This window comes from Aythya marila, assembly GCF_965140915.1.
Source record: "Aythya marila genome assembly, chromosome: 8".
NCBI lineage: Eukaryota > Metazoa > Chordata > Aves > Anseriformes > Anatidae > Aythya > Aythya marila.
This window is the reverse complement of record NC_139049.1, coordinates 6122036-6140072: the sequence shown is the minus strand read 5'-3', so window position 1 is coordinate 6140072 and position 18037 is coordinate 6122036. Positions and strand designations below refer to the sequence as shown.

General features: G+C 38.3%; 1 protein-coding gene across 2 annotated transcripts in view; it reads left to right on the top strand.

The window, feature by feature from the left end:
• Positions 1 to 18037, top strand: part of VAV3 (vav guanine nucleotide exchange factor 3) — a 164207-nt gene that overhangs the window by 78900 nt on the left and 67270 nt on the right. For both annotated transcript variants that reach the window (XM_082766316.1, XM_082766315.1), the window contains exon 16: positions 16257 to 16358. In XM_082766316.1, coding sequence (XP_082622442.1) covers positions 16257 to 16358 — 102 coding nt within the window. The remainder of the gene's footprint in view (positions 1 to 16256; positions 16359 to 18037) is intronic.

The following is an 18037-nucleotide window of genomic DNA, read 5'->3' as shown; positions in this document are numbered from 1 at the left end:
TTGCTTACAAGCTAAATGTATTTATTTAAAACCTTAGTAGGATGACTGTTAATGATGTAAATGTGAATAGAAGGGGGGAGAGCCCAGGCTGGACAGATATGATGAGGCCCTCTAACCGAAGTTCCCATCTTGCTGATTTTAGCAAAGACAAAAATGGCATATTTTGGAAAAAAAAAAAAAAAAAAAGGATAGCATAGTGGGGAATGGGAAGAGGCTTTATTTGTATGTGTGCAGAAAGCCAAGTACTTCAGCTTTTCCTGTCTTTCTGACTGCTCTCTCTGCTGCACTTTTAAAAATGTCGTTATTGATATTTACTTAAACACAGATAGAACATGTATGAAAGGCATGGGGAGCTTAGGTTTAGCAGCTTTAGCATTGCAGCTATTGATCACTCTTCAGGCTTCCCGTTTCTGACCTGTGTGCAAAAAATCCCACCCAATACAGCAACAAAAGTCAGTTACGGAGAGCAGTAAGAGTGATGTTTTTTCCCCATGAGTATGTCCTCAGATATTCCCAAATATCATTATGGTTGTGTGCAGGTTGCGTGTCTATTTTCACGCCCTCTGCTCTTTGCTCTCTGGTCTCCAGTGCTCTCAGGTGCTCTCCATCACTCTGCATGCAGGGGATGTGCAGCTCCTCCACCACTCCTGGCTGGAGACTCTGAGTCTCCCTCGCATGTGCCTCATCCACCTTCCCTCAGTGCTGGTTGCAGCCGGTGGTTTGGGACCTGCAGGGCTGACAAGTTGATGTCCTACTCTTTCTTCTTGGGCAGGTGGAGTTTCTCACTGAAAAAGAGCATCGTGGTGCCAGCCTTGTGCTGTGTGGATGTTTGTCCCTCTCGTAAACCCATGCCTCTGGGTTAGTGTCTTCCCGTGGGATTCAAGGCTGTAACACAGAGGCAAGGGAACTGGAGCAGCAGGGTTGTTGTGGGTCAGGGCTGAGGTGTAACGTGATATAGGGCCGTGATTTGCTTTAGCCAATTCTTCTGTTCCATTTTATTTTACAACCACCTGGATTAAAAAGAATTTGGAGCTTCGGTCCTTCCTGAAGGTTTTATATGTTCCCCCAGTCTGTTATGGGTTTTTCTTTGACGTGATAGCGTATTTCCCACTGCAGCTCTCCCAAAACATACCTGGGTGTACATAGCAATAATTATATTCCTATATGTACCGAGGCACAGGAGTTTGTATGTGGGAATAAACAACACGACATATTTTGTTTTGCAGGTTGCTTTGATCTGTTGTTTTCAGGGCTCTCATGGCCTAGTGTGTAGGACAACTGTTCCAATGGGAATCTGTTCTGAAAAGTAGCCATGGTTAGAACCATGCTATTATTCATCATACTCAATTAGCATTGGTACTTTTATAGGCAAGATACTTCTTGTTACTTGAAAATTTTACTGAGACTGCAGAAATGGCACAGTTGAGAGGGGATGGATTGTTAGATACTTGCTTGATTATTAAAAATGATGTTGTTTACTGAGCTCCAGACAGAAATTTCAATGCAGTTTTGTTGCCTTCTTGATAGCATTCTGTAGGAAATCAGGTCTCTGTAAGTGTTGATTCAAGAACATAACAAGAGAACAAATAGGGATCTCGTTTTTAAATTAAAAATGAGCCTTGTTTCCACTAGAATGCTTTTTTTTTTTTTTTTTTTTTGCATAACTGTTAAATAGTATGCCATTTTACTTTTTTTGTAGGTTAGATGTTTGTATCAGTGTACGAGCAACTGTGATTATAGTTATATTGCTGAAAAGGCACTTACTGTACAGATACCTTACTTCAGTTCCTGAACCTGTAAATGTATTTCAAGAAAAGCACTGTTTAAAAATCTTTTCAGTGTAGACGAGCCCTAAATCCAGTGAAATGTGTTCAATTATTCTTTTGCTGCTCTGGTGTAACTGAGATGAGAATTCGTCTCTGGGTACGGAAAGCCTCTGTTATTGATGAAGTATGAAATAGAGGAGAACACCGCTTTGCAGCCTGGGCTTAGTTTCAGCGAGGAGGGCAGGAATACATTAGGCACATTTGATATGGAAAATCTTTTGAAGGAAAGATGAAATCCCTGTGCAATTTTTGAGTGCTATTTTTCAGACAAGCTAACTACTAACTTTATAAGAAAACTATTTTCACAAACCTATGGAAAATACTCTACCTCTTGGCTTGCTTTGTTGTTACTGTAGTATGTGGTGAGGTGTTCCTCATGGGGGAGGTTGGGTGTACAGCTGGTTACTGCCTGTAAGAAACTGAGTGAGTTTTTATTAACATGGCAGTTCTACTGTATGCATATATTGGCTGTTTTCCTGAGACTTCATTGCTTTATTTAGAAAATACATAAGACCACAAACCCATAATTATTATTTTTCCTAAGACTTTCATAAAGATGATTAATGGAGCCACTACTTACACTACATGCTCAGCAGCAGTGGCACTGTAACACAGCAGCACTGGTGCTGTTGGCCTAAGGTGAGGCTGGGTCTCCTCCCCCCGCTTTTTTTTTGATGTATATATAATTTGTACAACCTTCAAAATTGCCAGTTAGCTGGAAGCACTAGATCATTGTGAAGTGAAGCAGGATATTGAGGCAGCACAGTCAACATTGTAGTGGAGCTCCTGAAGCTAAAGCTTTGGATTCTGAATTTGAGAGGTTTTCATAAAGTTAGCAGAGACCAGTGGAGTGATTTGTAGCAGTAGCCTGGGTACTGCAAATGGATTAGCTCGCTCCTGGTGTGTCTGTGCCCTCTCATTTGTGTGAGTGGAAGTTCGGCGTGCACAGCGAGAGCGTAACTGCTCATTGCCTCAGAGCAGCTGCTTGGCAGCAGTGGTGGTTAATTCAAGCAGTAGCTACTTTGTTCTTGGAGCTCTATTAATAATAATAGATGAGCTTATAGCTGTATGGGTAAATAAGCACCTTTTTATAGATAGTACTGCAAAGACTTGTTGCACAAGATGTGGAGCCTTTGTTTAATCTAGCATGTCAAATAGCATTGGTTTAAATGCAGAGTCTTTCCATATTCAAGATAATAATAATAGAAGTGTACAGCTAAATTACTGCACCAAATTACTGAGCCACACTAGAGATGACATGTATTAAGAGAAAGTTTGTCAGCAGTGTGATAGTGCATGGTTTATTTGCTGTAGCCAAGCCACTGAAACCTCAGAAAGAGGTTGCAACTATCAGACACAACTTTGATAGATTGTTCTAGTAACATGTCCCATCTAATCTGTTCTTTTCTCCTGAGTTAAAAAAAAAATAAACAAAACGCACACAAAACCCAGAAGAATCAGTACGAATGTGTCTCATAAATAAAAATTACATACAATATTTGACATTTCAGTGTTACTCAGCTGATAGGAAAAGATAGGAGCACTGGTTGGTATTGCTTTTTCCTAGGAAGTTCTCCTATAGATGCTTTTTTTTTTTTTTTTTTTTAAAGAGACTAATATCTTTACTAACGAATTTCATGCTAATTATTCTTTATTAAAATAAACATTTGCAAGTTGAAGTTCTCTTCCTGTATTGTATGAGCATACGTACCTCAGCTCTACTACTTTGTCTTTGGAACTACTTGCCAGGCTAATTATCAGGGTTAATTCCTTATGTGGCAACTGCTTTTCTTGTCATTGCTGTGATGAGATTCATTCTTTTTTTATTTCATTATAAGATGAAAGAAAATACTGAAATGAGAGATGTGAATTATGTCTCATGGGGACACTGAACATTTTCTTCAACCCACTGAAATTTCCTTGTGCCTATTTGGTTAACGCTTCTTGATCACCATAGAGCACGGAGCCAGGTGGATGAGGTCGTCCTCACAATGGCATTAGAGACCTTTTTCTTGAAAGGCCATGTATTAAATTTTCTCACTGACTTCATATCTGAATCCATTAGTGTAATACAGCATGCCGTATCTTATGCTGGTTTGTACTGAATTCAGTTTGTAATCATGATGTCTAGTTTCCTAATTTAATTAAGTCTTTCTCTGGTTTCTCGTGCTTTGTAATCCGCTCTAAAAATGGCCATCAGCATATTTGGCTTGAGTATATTTTACTAGATAGGAACATCTTATGCAGAAATGCACTTTAAAATGAAACCAAAGAAGAACTTAGGTTGGAAGGGGTGTGTGGAGATGGGCTACTTCAGTCTCTAGCCCGTAGCAGGGCTTAGGTTGCTTGGGGCCTTCTCTACTTGAGTTTAGTACTGCTGGATTTCAAGATGCACTGAACCAATATTGCAAAGCCTCATGCAACAGTGTTGCAACATGCCTTTTAATTAGGCTTTACTCAACATCTTTCACAAACTAAAAAGTGTGTGAAACATCTTGCAGGCAAACAGGCCCTTTAAAAAGTAACTAGTTCAAATTTCACCTTCAGAAGTACCATGATTGTAGCTTCTGCTTTGACATTGTTAGTGAAATCACAATATTAACATCATCCCTGAAACATCAGTGGGAAACCCAACATCATTATAGTGATTAGTGCACACGTTAATTGCATGGAGTTAATGAATCTGATTTTTTTCAGTTTTACATTCCTATAGAAGCTTTTTCACGTTTGACAGCTGTATGGTCTTAAAAAAACAAAACAAACAGAAAACACAGAACCTCCACAAAAAAAGTGGTTTTTAATTTTAACTGTTATATTAAATTTTTACATCACGTAGAGTTTGTGCAGCAGGTCAGGTAACATCTAATATATTCTTGAAAAATTGTTTCAATTAGACATCAATTCACCCTGTTTAACTCAAGGGAAGCAGAACAGATCATCTGATTGAAAGGAAATAATCCTGAGATGCAGTGATTCTCAAACCCGATAGGTGTGTGTACAACATTTTAGATTAGGCAAGCTACATAAATTGTAGATAGAGCTCATTGGTTTTCCAGATTTTATAGAAAAGTAATATAAAACACAGAGTAGGTGAAAATTGTTCTCTTACCTATTATTTCCAAATTTGCTTTGCACTCTGTGACTAATGACATTGGTCAGATTCAGCTCAAACAGATCTGTTCCCTCAGATAGAGCATTAATAATGCATATGCATTAAGACTCCTTCTGAGAGAATATTTGAGCTCTGACATATTGAACACTGACACATTAAATTAAAGCTTTCTTATCAGGGTACTTCAAAAACCTAAGATACCAGTTGCGTTTTCCAAATAGCCTGGAAAGGTGTTTCACTTACACCAACCTCGCATAGGTGGCTACCAAAGCAATAAACAAACATTTGCCATTCTTCTCCATCAGTATAAATATTTCAGTACTGCAAAAATGAATACAAAGTTCTTGTCTGCCGAAGAAGAAGGGCTGCCTGTTCATTGCTGAGATTCCAGTTGTTTGTGATCAAATGTTTTTCAGGGTTACAAGCAACCATTCACAATATATTTATAGCTATGTGATTTGTTTAGATTATTCTGGGCACAGCAAAAACCGTGTGAAGATTCTGCATATGATTAAGAGTGCAGTGTAAGGATAGCACAGAATGTGAAAGCAAAACAATTTATGAAAACAGTGTGTAAACACTTGGAGATAAATATACTTTGATACTGTGTCTTCTGGTTCAAAAAAAAATAGATTTTCCTGTCCTTATGTTTCCACAAATTACCTTATAACATGTGAGTTATACTACTATGAAAATTAGTAAGCATTTCATAAACTTGAATATCAGCATGAGTTAAGACTGCAGTGATACCACATGATAAAATTTAAGTACCACTGTCTAAATACTGCTTTTGTGCAAGGTGTTATTTTTTTTCAGTCTCTAAACATGTAATGCTGATTTTGTCCTGATACTTTGACCATGTGAACAAATGTGCTAGTTCCTCCCTGCAAACCCATGCTATCCTTTTTGCCTACTTAGCAGATTTAGGTGTTTGTCCAGCAATTCACAGATTTATGGTCCCATACAGCTTGTAGTTTTACGCTTTCTATGCCAAAACAGAAGCTTGTATTCATTAAACGTGAATTTGTGATAGAACATTTGACGTTTATCACAGTGAGCAACTAAAGTTTACAAATCCAAATTTACATAATGCTCTCGTAAGGCTCAGCCAGTGAACATTTAAAGTATACGAAGTACTTACACTTTTGATTACAAATAGTCAAGTGTGACAGAGTTCTTATCAGGTGGTGGTGTCCATGCACGTTACATGAGAATGGATTAGCTCAAAGCAGTCCATCTCCCATACTTTTCAGGGAAGAAGCTTGATAAGGACAAAGAAGAGCCATTATCTTGTTTGAAACAATGCATTACAGTTCTAAAAAGTTAACATGATGATTCCTTTGATCTCAGAAAAGCCACTCATCATATGATCAAATAAGTAAATTTCCTTGCAAAGTCTTAGAAGTTGTACGTTCTTGATCAAAAGCACAATTTACTTGTGATATGGTTAATTTAATTATATAACATGTATTCTCGATGGAGACTCTTTGATGTGACAAACCAGAATGTCTGAGTATTAACATACAGAGAATTGATTGATTGATTAATTCAGTAAATATCTTCTTCAAAGATGGTTCTGAAATATAACGGCCTATCTGGAACAGGGAAAATGAATTAGCTGTAAATAATCAGTGCTGCTCCTTGCGGAGAGAAGGTGGAAAAGAAGCTGAAAATAATCCTTTGGAAAAAGGCTGTCTCACCCTTGTCTAGTGAGAACACCTTTTAAGAACACTATTTCCTCTCTTCATCTTTTTACAGTTAATTATAAAATCCTTGTAAATACCCAAATGATTTATTTGTATTTGTGTCTCTGCCCTTTTGCGTGGTTACTTGATTACACAGGTGCCTTTCTGTTAGATGCTAGCAGCTTGTACGAAGTGATCAGTTGAAATGGTGATAATAGCTCAGCCACCAAGTTTCACGTGGAAAGAGAGGACGTGAAGTGGCTCTGCCGTTTGTGGGCAATGGGATTCTTAGGGAAGTCTGTGTGACAGAGTAGAAACTTTTAATGAAATTGTTCACAGGAGGTTTTGCTGAAAGCTCTGTTTTCTTTGACAGTAACATACATGGTTTTCTGATTCATAAAAAATAACATGGATAGAAATTAAAACACTTGGAAAAAGTAGCTAACATCTGCCATATTTATTGGCTTACTAAATTTTCTAAAATTTTCTAAGATGCATCCAGTTGACGTGGCTAACTTGTAAGGTGCATAAAATTTTGAAAGTTGGTCATTTGAGCAACTAAGCAGGAATTTTAGGCTGAGTCCTTCAGATGAGTAACTTCAGATGGCAGTTAATAACTTTGATCTAGTTTTGATGCATTTTCTGTGGCGATGTCAACTATTAGTTTAAGTGAAAACAGAACGAAAACTTTAAGCATCTGTAGCTGTTAATCTGTGCCATTGTCTTGGTAGGCTATATTGCATGATTACAGCATCAGATTTCTTGTCACATATGCTTGAAAATGTTCTTTAGCAGTTTGTGCTCAGGGTGTCCATAATCCTGAACTGTTCTGTTTGGAGCATTTTAAATTCTTATAAGCATAACATGGAGTGCAGAATAATAACAGCTCCAAAATGCAAAGGTCTGAATCAGGGTTGAGAGTCCAAGAGAGTTCAAGGTATTGAGTTTTATCTGAGCTCCCTGTAGTATTTCTTCTTTTAATACTTAAAACAGTTTTGATTCAGTGCAGACTCTTTACCTGATACTTGATGCACCTGCTTATTTGTTATGCCTCAGGGCTCACGGATGGGCATACAGACATTTATTGATTTTTCTAAAGCCACATTTTAATTGAATGGAAGGGCTACTCGTTTTCAAATATAATACACTTTTGAATGATGGGATATTCTGCAAACATTGCATACAGTCAAATCCTGTGTAACTTCTGATAAGACTGCATTTCTTGAAGTGACCGATATGGGAAAAGGAGCTTCACAACCTGACCTAAATAGCATTAATGTTTAAAAACAAAATACAACAAAAACCTGGCCCCTCTCCCCCTGATTAAGATGTACCATTTTTTTCCCTTTTGGAGGAAAACTGAAAGTTGTTAGTCTGAGAACCTGTGGCTCTGCTGGACAGCGTGTTCCCAAACCAAGAGCACCCATAGCGGTGTGTTTGCTGCTTTTCTCCGTCACACAGAGACATGCTTGTGGGATTGCTGCTCTGGGAGGAGAAGGTGCCTCTTCTATCCAGGTTGTCTGTCCCACTTAGTTATGATCATCTGGAGCAACGTATTTGGACTTGAATCGAATCCGTGGAATGGCTTTGGTTGGAACGGACCTTAAAAATCATCTCTTTTCCCTGCTCTGCCTTGGGCAGGGATGCCACCCACTAGATTAGGTTACCCAGGGCCTCGTCCAGCCTGGCCTTGAACACCTCCAGGGATGGGGCATCCACAACCTCTCTGGGCAACTTGTTCCAGTGCCTCACCAACCTGAGAGTGAAGAATTTCCCCCTAACATCCTCCTGAGAGAAGTGGCTCCATTCAGGCAGTGTTTACAATGCTTTCGCTTTCTCTGTGTCTTGTAACAGAAGAAATGATCTACTCGGCAGCATCTAGGTCAGCACCTGCTCTTGTTGTTACCCTGTCTTGTTTTGCTGCTAATTCACTTTTGAAAGGATCTTGCTCCATCCATTTGCAAAGGGGCACTTACTCGTTTGTCTGAGTTTGATGTATTTTTCTTTTTTACTCTTCTATATATGCTGCAATTCTTGCAATGAATCATATCTATGCTTTGCATGGTAGAAAGGTGATGTGGAAAAATCTGAGGAATATCAAATTTCTCTATTTTTTTTCTGTAATAGTTATTTTTTGCTTTCCAATTTAAGAAAAATAAATTTAGATTAAAATTACTTGGAGTCTGGAAGGGGAAGTTGAGTTGTTAATTAAGTACTCCAGAGAAGCAATTTTTCAACTTTAATTGAAATGTTTGTAATGAGTATAAGCAACACCTTCCTAGAGGCCTTGACCCAGGGAAGAAGGGGGGAGGATCTGTACAGGTCTTAATTGCCGAAATCTAGCTAGTATTGAAAAGCTGCCAAGGAAGCAATTAGAAGAAACGGCCCTCAAAATGCAGTGAAAGAGACAGAAGAACCAGTCACTGATGGAGAACAGCAGCGGACCTCGCAGCCAGATGGCTTAAACCACCATTTTCAGCTGGTAGTGTTAGAGGTAATAGTGAATGGATTTAGAATAAAAGAGATTTGCTTTATGTTGTTCCTAGATGGCTTCGTTTAACTCCCTGTGCCTGCAGAATATGCTCCACGATGCTAGACTTGGTGCTTGCTCTGCTGCCGTGTGACTTCTGGTCACAAGGGCTGCATGAAGAGTGTGGTACCCATAACCAAGAGGCCAAAGACCCCAAATCCTAGTTGCTTCTGCTCTTTACATTTTATAATATCTGTCTCTTGTATGCTCTTTTTCAGAAGAAGTCATGTTATTTGCATTTCATTAATTTCTTATTTAAAATTTAAACCTTCTATAAGAATTTAATTAGTCTAATCAACGTAATACTTCAAATTATTCCTTTCCTATATTTCTGTTAATTTGTTGGCAGCCAATTTGTTGGCTTTCAGAATTATGCTCATGAAAAATAAACTTCAGACAATAGTTCTTAAAGTCTCTGAGGTTAAAACTGAAATATCCGAAGGCCAGATCTTCCTTGAAGGATCTCCAACAGAAGTAAAACATCCAAGGGAAGATCCAGTCAGTATGTCAGAATTGGTGAAGTAAGGATTTTTCATGGTGTGTCTTCAGAAATGTCAGCTTGTCAGGGACAAGCTACACCAAGCTGTTTTAGCCTTCCTTTATTTAATCTCTTGGGTTATGTTGTCCATTGCAATTATATATTTAATAATTGCATACATTTAATTTTAGGGAGTGATATAAGAGAGTTTGGGGGGCTGAAATTTTAGTACTTTTCTTGGTGTATTTTATTTTATAAGCCTTAACTGGGTAGAGAAAATTAAATTGATGGTAAAAAGAAAGCATATTTGTGCCTAACCCACTGAAGAAATCAGCTTGTTTGTTTAGCCTGACCTCCTGTTGTGAAAGGTATTTTTGTATAGTTCTTGTTGAAAACAAACAAATGTCAGAAGGCTGATAAAAATTAAACTGTTGCTACATATTAGCCAAATGCCTGCTGTATGCTGTTGGTATTCAGGCACATTCTGATCTTTCTTTTCTCAACAGAAAATGATTCTTATTAAGCAAGGAAATACCAGCAAAACATCCCATCTAACTTGCTTGGTATTGATGTTGTACTCTTTCCACTGTGTTGTGCATCTTGGAAACACATCAGAGCCAAGATGGTCAAAATTCAGTTTTGTAAAATGAGGCAGAGTTGATGTTGTTAGCTATTTCAAGATTGCCAAAGTTCATTGCTTTACTTGGACTTCAGTATCAGTGCTTTGTTCATGACGTGTTTGTCATGAAGGTTTGGAGTTACTTCGGGTTTTTGAGCTGATATCCCAACTGCTGTAGGAAAGTAATAAAAACATGGTTTCAACTGTTGCATTTTATTCGTGTGCGCAGTATTATAGTAATTTGAGACAGGATAGCACAGAATTTATTCCTTATCCTTTAGGTATGGGTATGGGCACATAGATACCTGTACGTGTGGCAAGATAGTCTTGGACTGTCAATGACATTATTCTGTGGTCAGTTGTGCCACTAAATCAGGTGGAGGTGATTCCCAGAACGAATTCCCTCTGCAAAAGCTTGGGGGGACTGTTAATAACGTGACGCTTTCTGACGCTGTTTATAAAGGTGTTGTGTTATGTGGGTGGCTGAAGGAAGGGCGGTCTGTGCATCGATTTACTTCCCTGAGAAGTAAGAGTCAACTGCATCACTGCAAATTTGGGGCCTTTTAAAAAGGGGAATATTTCATAGGCACGAGGTCAGCAAAAATGGAGTGCTTACAAGTCTGATATCGGGTGTGATTGTGTAAGACCCATGGTAACTCTTTTCTGCCCTGCGCTCTCCAAACTTTGCAGCTGAGATCTGCCCAGAGCTGCGGGGCTGGCTGAAGCAGATGGTCAGTCCTTTCCTGCAGTGGTGGCTCTGATGGCTTGTGCAGGGATAAGAATCGAGTGCCCAAATGACGAAGGGGACTAGCAAGACAAGCATCTGCAGGTCTCTGGGTTGGTGCTGTAGCAGTGAATTGGTCCCAGTGGGACTAATATTCTGCAGGTTACGTGAAAAGAGAAAGCTTTACTAAAAAGGGTCAGGGGCAGCCCAAGGACGTTGCTGTAGTGACTGGAGTAAATCTGGATATAGTGCTGTACAGGAGAGGGCACTCATGGTTGTCCCTTGCAAAAATTCTGCTGCCGAATTAAAGAGAGAATTGGTAAAAATTTCTTAATTACAGATTGACGCTGTTTCTGTATTCTGACATTTTGTCCCTGCTAGAGTGTAGGAGTTATAACAGCTGGGGGAAAAAGTAGAAGAGAAACAGGGAAGCCACTTTTGACTCCCTGTAATGTTTGTAAGAAAAAGAGGCAGTTTTACAATGAAATAAGGGACGAATTCTCTGTCACTACTTACCTCAGATTAAGTATTGCTGGTGTAGGGGTGACTTCCTGCTCCAGATGCTTATCAAGATTTTTCAAAAGCAGTGCTGGAGGATATGTTCACTGGGATGAGTACAGGGCACCCCGTGATAGAAGTTGAGAAGGCTGGACTGGTGACTCCAGCCCACCCTGCCTAATGGGGAAGGGACCAAGCTTAAGTCCTAAATCAGATTTTTATAATACTGGCCACAGAAATTGTTTCAAGTCTATGAGTGAATTTTTGTAACAGTTGTGTGTGAGTTCCTCTTCATTTTCCTGGCAAGAAATACTACTTTGCAAGACAATATTCTTAGTTCTGAGTTTAAAATTAATACTGGCTTAATATTAATTTTCTTCTGTATCGTGGAACATGCCTGCATATTGGGAAGTAAGTTTTTTTTGGTACCGTGTCGTAACAGCTCTCATCTGTGCTCTCAGAGTATCGGTGTAGGGCTTGAATGCTAAGTCCTCCTTTATGGTTGGAGGTGACTATGAAAAGTTGTGTGCTGTGCCATGGCTGATGTTTTCCCTTTGAAGTTGCCAGATTTATTTGCTATTTTTTAAAACTGAAAAAATAGTATATGCTGTTCAGAGTGAACGGCTGTATGGAAAAAAATATCCCGTGGTTCTTGTGGTATGGGCCACGGACAGAAGATGAGTTGGTTTTGATCTCTAGTTTGTAACTTTTGTGTGGTATCACAGAAGAGGTATTAGATTTATAACATAAAAACATATGTTGATATGTAGGTACGCTACATGTATATAATGTTTAAAAGTAAGATACTAAAAATGAAAATACCAAACCCCCAGATTTCTTAAGCTTCAGACTTGATGTTAAGAGACATGTAACTTGATATATCCTGCTACAGTGCATCATCGCAGGCTACGTCAGACTTGGCTGGTGTGACAGAGTGTGACTACAGAGCTGGGTTTGCCATAATGCAGCATGACTGAAAGGTGCTAAATATGAAAGTCTTCCTGTCTACAGTTAGCAGGGAAATATATGTATTTAGATAAACCTTTCCTTATTCTACCTCCACATTTACAGTTGTTCAATCTTTCTTAATGTCAGTATTAATCTCACTGTATTTTCATTCGCTTTACGTTACTCTGCATTCAGAGGAAACAGTTCTGGTTTTGCACTGTTCTTTTCTACTGCTTTTGTCAGAATATTGACAACTGGAAACTGCTTTCATATAAATGTGATGTTTTTTTTTTGAGGGGTAAGGAAACGCGTTCTTGTCTAACGTGAAAAAACGATGCATCTAAGTACTTAATATTTTTAATAGACTTATCTCTTTAAATAGAGAATCCTAAGAAATGATGTGTATAAAACCAAAGTTTTTGAAATGCGACATTCTCAAATTCAAGAATACATTTTGCTGATATGTGCCCATTCCCATTTTACCTCAAATTGTAGACTACTAGGAGGAATAATCACAAAGAAAACAGGAATGATGCTCTTCTCAGTGAATATAATGGCATGGTTTGTTTTGAGACTACTGTTTGGAAGTATATTTAAATCTAATCCTCTGCCCAATCTTGCTTTTTGTGCAGACTTTTGATTCCTGCTCTTTCTTGCACAGGATCCTCTGCGATATTGTGAGGCTTCAGTCCCTTCAAGATTCATTTAATGTGTGACTGACGTACTTCAGTGGCATCTCTTTTGCTTTTTTGTTTGTTGTTGCTTTTCTTTCTGGCTTTGGGGTGAGAGGGGGAATGATATGTTCTGAGTGGTGGAAGGGACAGCGAAATTTAAAAGGCTCTTCGGTTTATGAAGACTTGTTGCATACCCCTAAAAGAGCTGCTCAGATGTAGGTCTTTTAAAAACAGCAGTTCTAAAGGATCTTTGTGCAAGTTTGGCTTTAGCCAGCAAGTAAATACGTGAAGCTCAACGGCAGTGAATTTACAGGGAGTATGAAAGGCTTGTAGGTGGTGGAGAAAATGGGTGTTTAGAAAGAAAATTTATTGAAGCAGTCTTCAGAGTAGAATCACTCAACTAAAACCTGGTGGGATTTACAGAACCTTTGAGAAATGATGCACTTACATAATCCTTAAGAACTGCGAAGTATTTGGATCTGAGCTATGCCCTTCTGTAGGCCATGATGGACAAGGTAAACTTAAGTTTGAATTGCATTCTGAACTTTGTATTGTATTACACCTTTCCAGTTTATATTTTTCTACTTATACAAACAGGACACATGTACAAATTTTGGCATACAGTAGAAAGCTGAAGGACTAAAGGACTAAGTCTGTTCATCGGGATAAACCTTGTCTTGGTTAGGACCTGGTAAGCTGGTAGTTTAGTCCATGGGTGAAATAAAAACAACTTACTATGTTATTGGAAGGCCTTGTGGCAGCTACTCTGTGAAGGGACAGCTTCATTCTTTGCCATTTTAGGACTATGCTTCATTTTTTCTCTCAGTAATTTTTTCTAATAGGAGTTGTAGAATAAAACTGAATGGCTTTACAAAAGATGAAGAAACTCAAATGCTCCTTTTAGTAGAAGTATGAACCCAGTGCATCGCTATTGTTGTGTTAATAGGAGGGATATTTTCAGTAGTTTACATGTATTTCGGTCTTTGTGGAAGAGTCCTAGGGAAGAGTGCAAGAGAACTTTTACATACGACAGAAGCTTAGTCACAGAGTTGCGTTAAGCAATGGCATGCAATTCTTTGGTTCGTACTTGAAAAATGGTCACGATGTTAGGATTAATTTTATATGCTTTGAAACGTGATGAGTCTCTGCACGAGGTGGGTGCTTGTGACATGGTTTTGCAAGCTATGCTGGTCTGAATCAAAGGTTTGAAGACAAAACTGGTTTAAAAACAGCTTTTGTTGCAAGTATAAGTATTGTGACTCATTCTAGAGTTTTCAGCATTGTCTGTAGTGAACTGTGTGGCCTCAGAGGTTTTATCAGACCCTTGGCAAATGTGTTGTACAACACAAGCCTTGCTCTGCAGAGTTAAGAACCCTAAAATAGTGCATTGTTTTTCTGGTTTTAAAAGTTCTTCTGTTTTGAAGATTAATTGAGCCTGATACCTGTACCTTCCTGCTCTGAATAGGTAGTATCTGTGCCTTTTTGAGTAGGTCTTGTAGTGTTGACATCTTGCGTAGCACAGCAAGAAGAGACACCAGTGAGCGAGTTAAAACAGTACTGTGTGAAAGGCTATTCTCGAGCATAAAAGCAAAATCCCATTTGCTTTCTGAGTATGGTTTCATTTTCAGCACGTTCATTTTCAGCAGGCAGATTAGAAGTCTGACCTTTCTGACACTGGGTACTTAAACAGATTCTCTGAATGTTTTTTTCATAAGCCTTTTCATTCAGTCCTGGAGAGATTGATGCTTGCATGCTTACTTATATTTGTTTCGTTGCAATTTGTGGCTGTTCTGTGTTATAGTCCAAAAGTTATTTATAATACATAAAAATGAAACTTGCCCAATAAGTACCTCCAACTTTAATGCCTGAATTTATAATTATGTGTGTCAGGAAAGCTTCTTATCTTTCCTTTTGAGTATTGTAGATTATTCCATTCTTATCCTCTGTTGTTTCCCTGTTTTAATTCCTATGCATCCCGCGTTCCTTTGTTTTTGCAAGAAATACCAGAATTCTATGGAGTCCTAAACGTTCCAAGATAAATAATCTTTAAAAATACATTAATGCATCCTACGTATATTCTTTTTGTCTAGGATAGTCTAGCTTAATGTCATCGAGTATTAAATTATGCACCTAGCACTTCAGTGGTTCTGTTTTTGTTAGTGTAAGGTAGTTGCATTTTTGTAATTTAAGGGTATCATTGAATTAAAGGAAAAGACATGACAAATCACTTAAAACTTCCTGTCCTTTCTTTCCTCACGGAAATGTGGAAAATGACAGAAAAAAATGGATTACTTAATAAAATTTAAGTAAGCCTGCAAACAGTCACCAGTGCAACAAAATGAGTGGGTCATATTTAACTTAAACTCCTGCTTTTAAATGGGATCAGTAGGGAGGATAAACAAGAGACAGCAATGGATTAGTGCTTAGGCAAATTAGATGTATGGAAATAAGTCTGCAACTACTGTGTTGTGGTGTTTTAGCAGTATAAATAGTGATCTTCTGCTTCCTTGTTAAATCAAGGTTGTGTAGCAACAGCTGTAGGCATTGAAGAAGCTCATTTAAGAAACACTAACAGAACCCCCAAATATTTTCTAACTGCTTTTGAATTCGCTCGTTATCCAGTGCATTGTTGCATACTTGTGACCTAATTGTCCCAGATTTCCTGCTTACGTTTTTCTAGTGGCGTGGTTCTGAAACTGTGAGCTGCTCTTCTTTGTAGATACACATAACAAAATGTTCGAGAATGAAGAAGCGAGTGTTCGTTGGGTCTGTAAAATGAACCTACTCAATAAGGATTAAAAAGCAGACTTGTATTTTCATAGAATCGCAGAATATCCTGAGGTAGAAGGGACCCACAAGGATCCAACTCCTGCTCCATACAGGACCAACCAAAGTTTTTTGATGTATAGTAACTGTTTTCTAGTTACTGTGATAGCTAAAACAGTTTGGATGTATTTTAAGGATCGTTTATGCAAGATACAATGACTCAGACTTCATTTAAAGGTGTGTGATAAAGTCCATGTTTTGAGTTCACCTCAGTGATAATCATTGTAGTGTAAATAGAATTAGTTGTTCATGGATTCTGATTTCCTGCTGTGAATAGTGTATTATGTTCTAAATCTCCTTGGTTTAAAACAGATTTTCAAATAATTTTTATTTTAGGTCAAATATACGACCAGACTATGCGGATACAAGCTTTCATGAGTTCAAAATGCATACTTTCAGTCGTGTGACGTCTTGCAAGGTCTGTCAAATGCTTCTGAGGTAAGAATTTTAAGCCCCCCCCCCCCCCCCCCCCCCAGTAATATTTGAGTGAAAGTGTGATGAAATACATGGCTAGCTGGTTACCCCTACAGGATGGACAAGCCATAAAGCCAGTCATACACAACATGAGTGAGATTTTATAATTAAGTACCAAATATTAGCAGCAGTGCTGTTCAAAGATCAAAACCTGAAGGTGCTACCCCATTTCCCATTTGTCAGAAGGCTGCTTTGTCATAATTACCTTCTTTAAGAATTCCCTTATTAAGGAAAGTCATGCTCGTAAGAGTAAACGATGGCCATTTTATACAGTGTTGACCAGCATGGCTGGTCCACGGGCCCCATAGCTGTAGGCCATCGGTCCCAAGAACAGATGGAATATTTTTTCAGAAAGGCAGATCATGACGATGCTTATAAACGTTTGATATGGGGAGATTGCTTTGTGAAACAGAAAATAATTGTCTCACAAAAGCTCTGCTGAACTAGAAATAAGTCGGCAAATTAAAGACAGATGTTACAAAGCTAAATAAATGCTAGTAGACCACAAATTCTTCCATGAGCGAGAAATTGTAAGACTAACTTGAGCTGAAAAAACCTTGTTTTCTTTCTTTCCTATGAAGTACGTGCATGTACATGCACATCTGTGGTTTCACATGGATTACTTGAGCTATCTTTAAGCTACCTGTATTTCTGTAAACACAGAATGTCTAATGCTCCAGATGTATATATCGAACCTAAGTTTCATAGTGGAAGCTGAAGTTGCCAAAGCTCTGTAAACTTGGCCAGTTCAGGTGCTTATGTTGCATATTGTTGATGCTAAAAAATAAAATGTAGCCATAGCCTTTTATAAAGGGTGTTCAGAGCATAGGTTTTGTTTTTGTTAAGCACAGGTGTGGAGGAATACAGTAACCTCATGTATGTTCCTTCTTGCCTTTTTTCCCTTCAGCAACCTTTGTTCTGAACAGTTTTATTGACTTGGATTCTGAGATTTTTTTTTAGATGATGCTTTGCTCAATGCAATAAGGTTTAAGTGACTATGAAGACTGCTACGGACATCCTGAACTGAGAGATGGCATGCCTAATTTTTGAATTTGAAGCAGAATAGTTGAGTCATTGTCTCTGTTCCTGCACTGGCTGCTGTTGCTGAGAAACGGTTGTCTTGCTTTCAGGACACAGGCTGCATGATCCTGCACGGTTCTGCACAGGCATGCCAATTTGCTCCAAGATAGCTTAGGTACCCCTAGGTGCTATTTCGTGATATGTAGACATGTTCCTGGGTACCTAAGTAGTATTGAAAGCGTACTGGGTTTGTGGTCCTAAAATGGCTAAATATTTTTGAAAGGAGATTGTCATTTTAATCTTCAAAATGCTAAACAAAATAGCATGCAAATACTTGAAGTGAGGTTTGAACCTTTGTGCCTGATCTTTCTGAAGTGGGGATAAAATGTCGGCCTTAAAAGCATCTGTAGGGATGGATGATTTTGTCCTATGCTCTTATGTAGAGTCTTGTATTCCTGTGTAGCAATAAGAAAAAACAAAAACGGAACAAAGTGGATTAAAATATTTTTATATTTGTCTCTAAGCTTCTGTATTCTGATACTTAAAATATTAATGTGCTTCTGAGTTTAATAAAATAAAGGCAATTAATTGAAGTCTAATACCTGTTGTAGTAAATAGCAGTT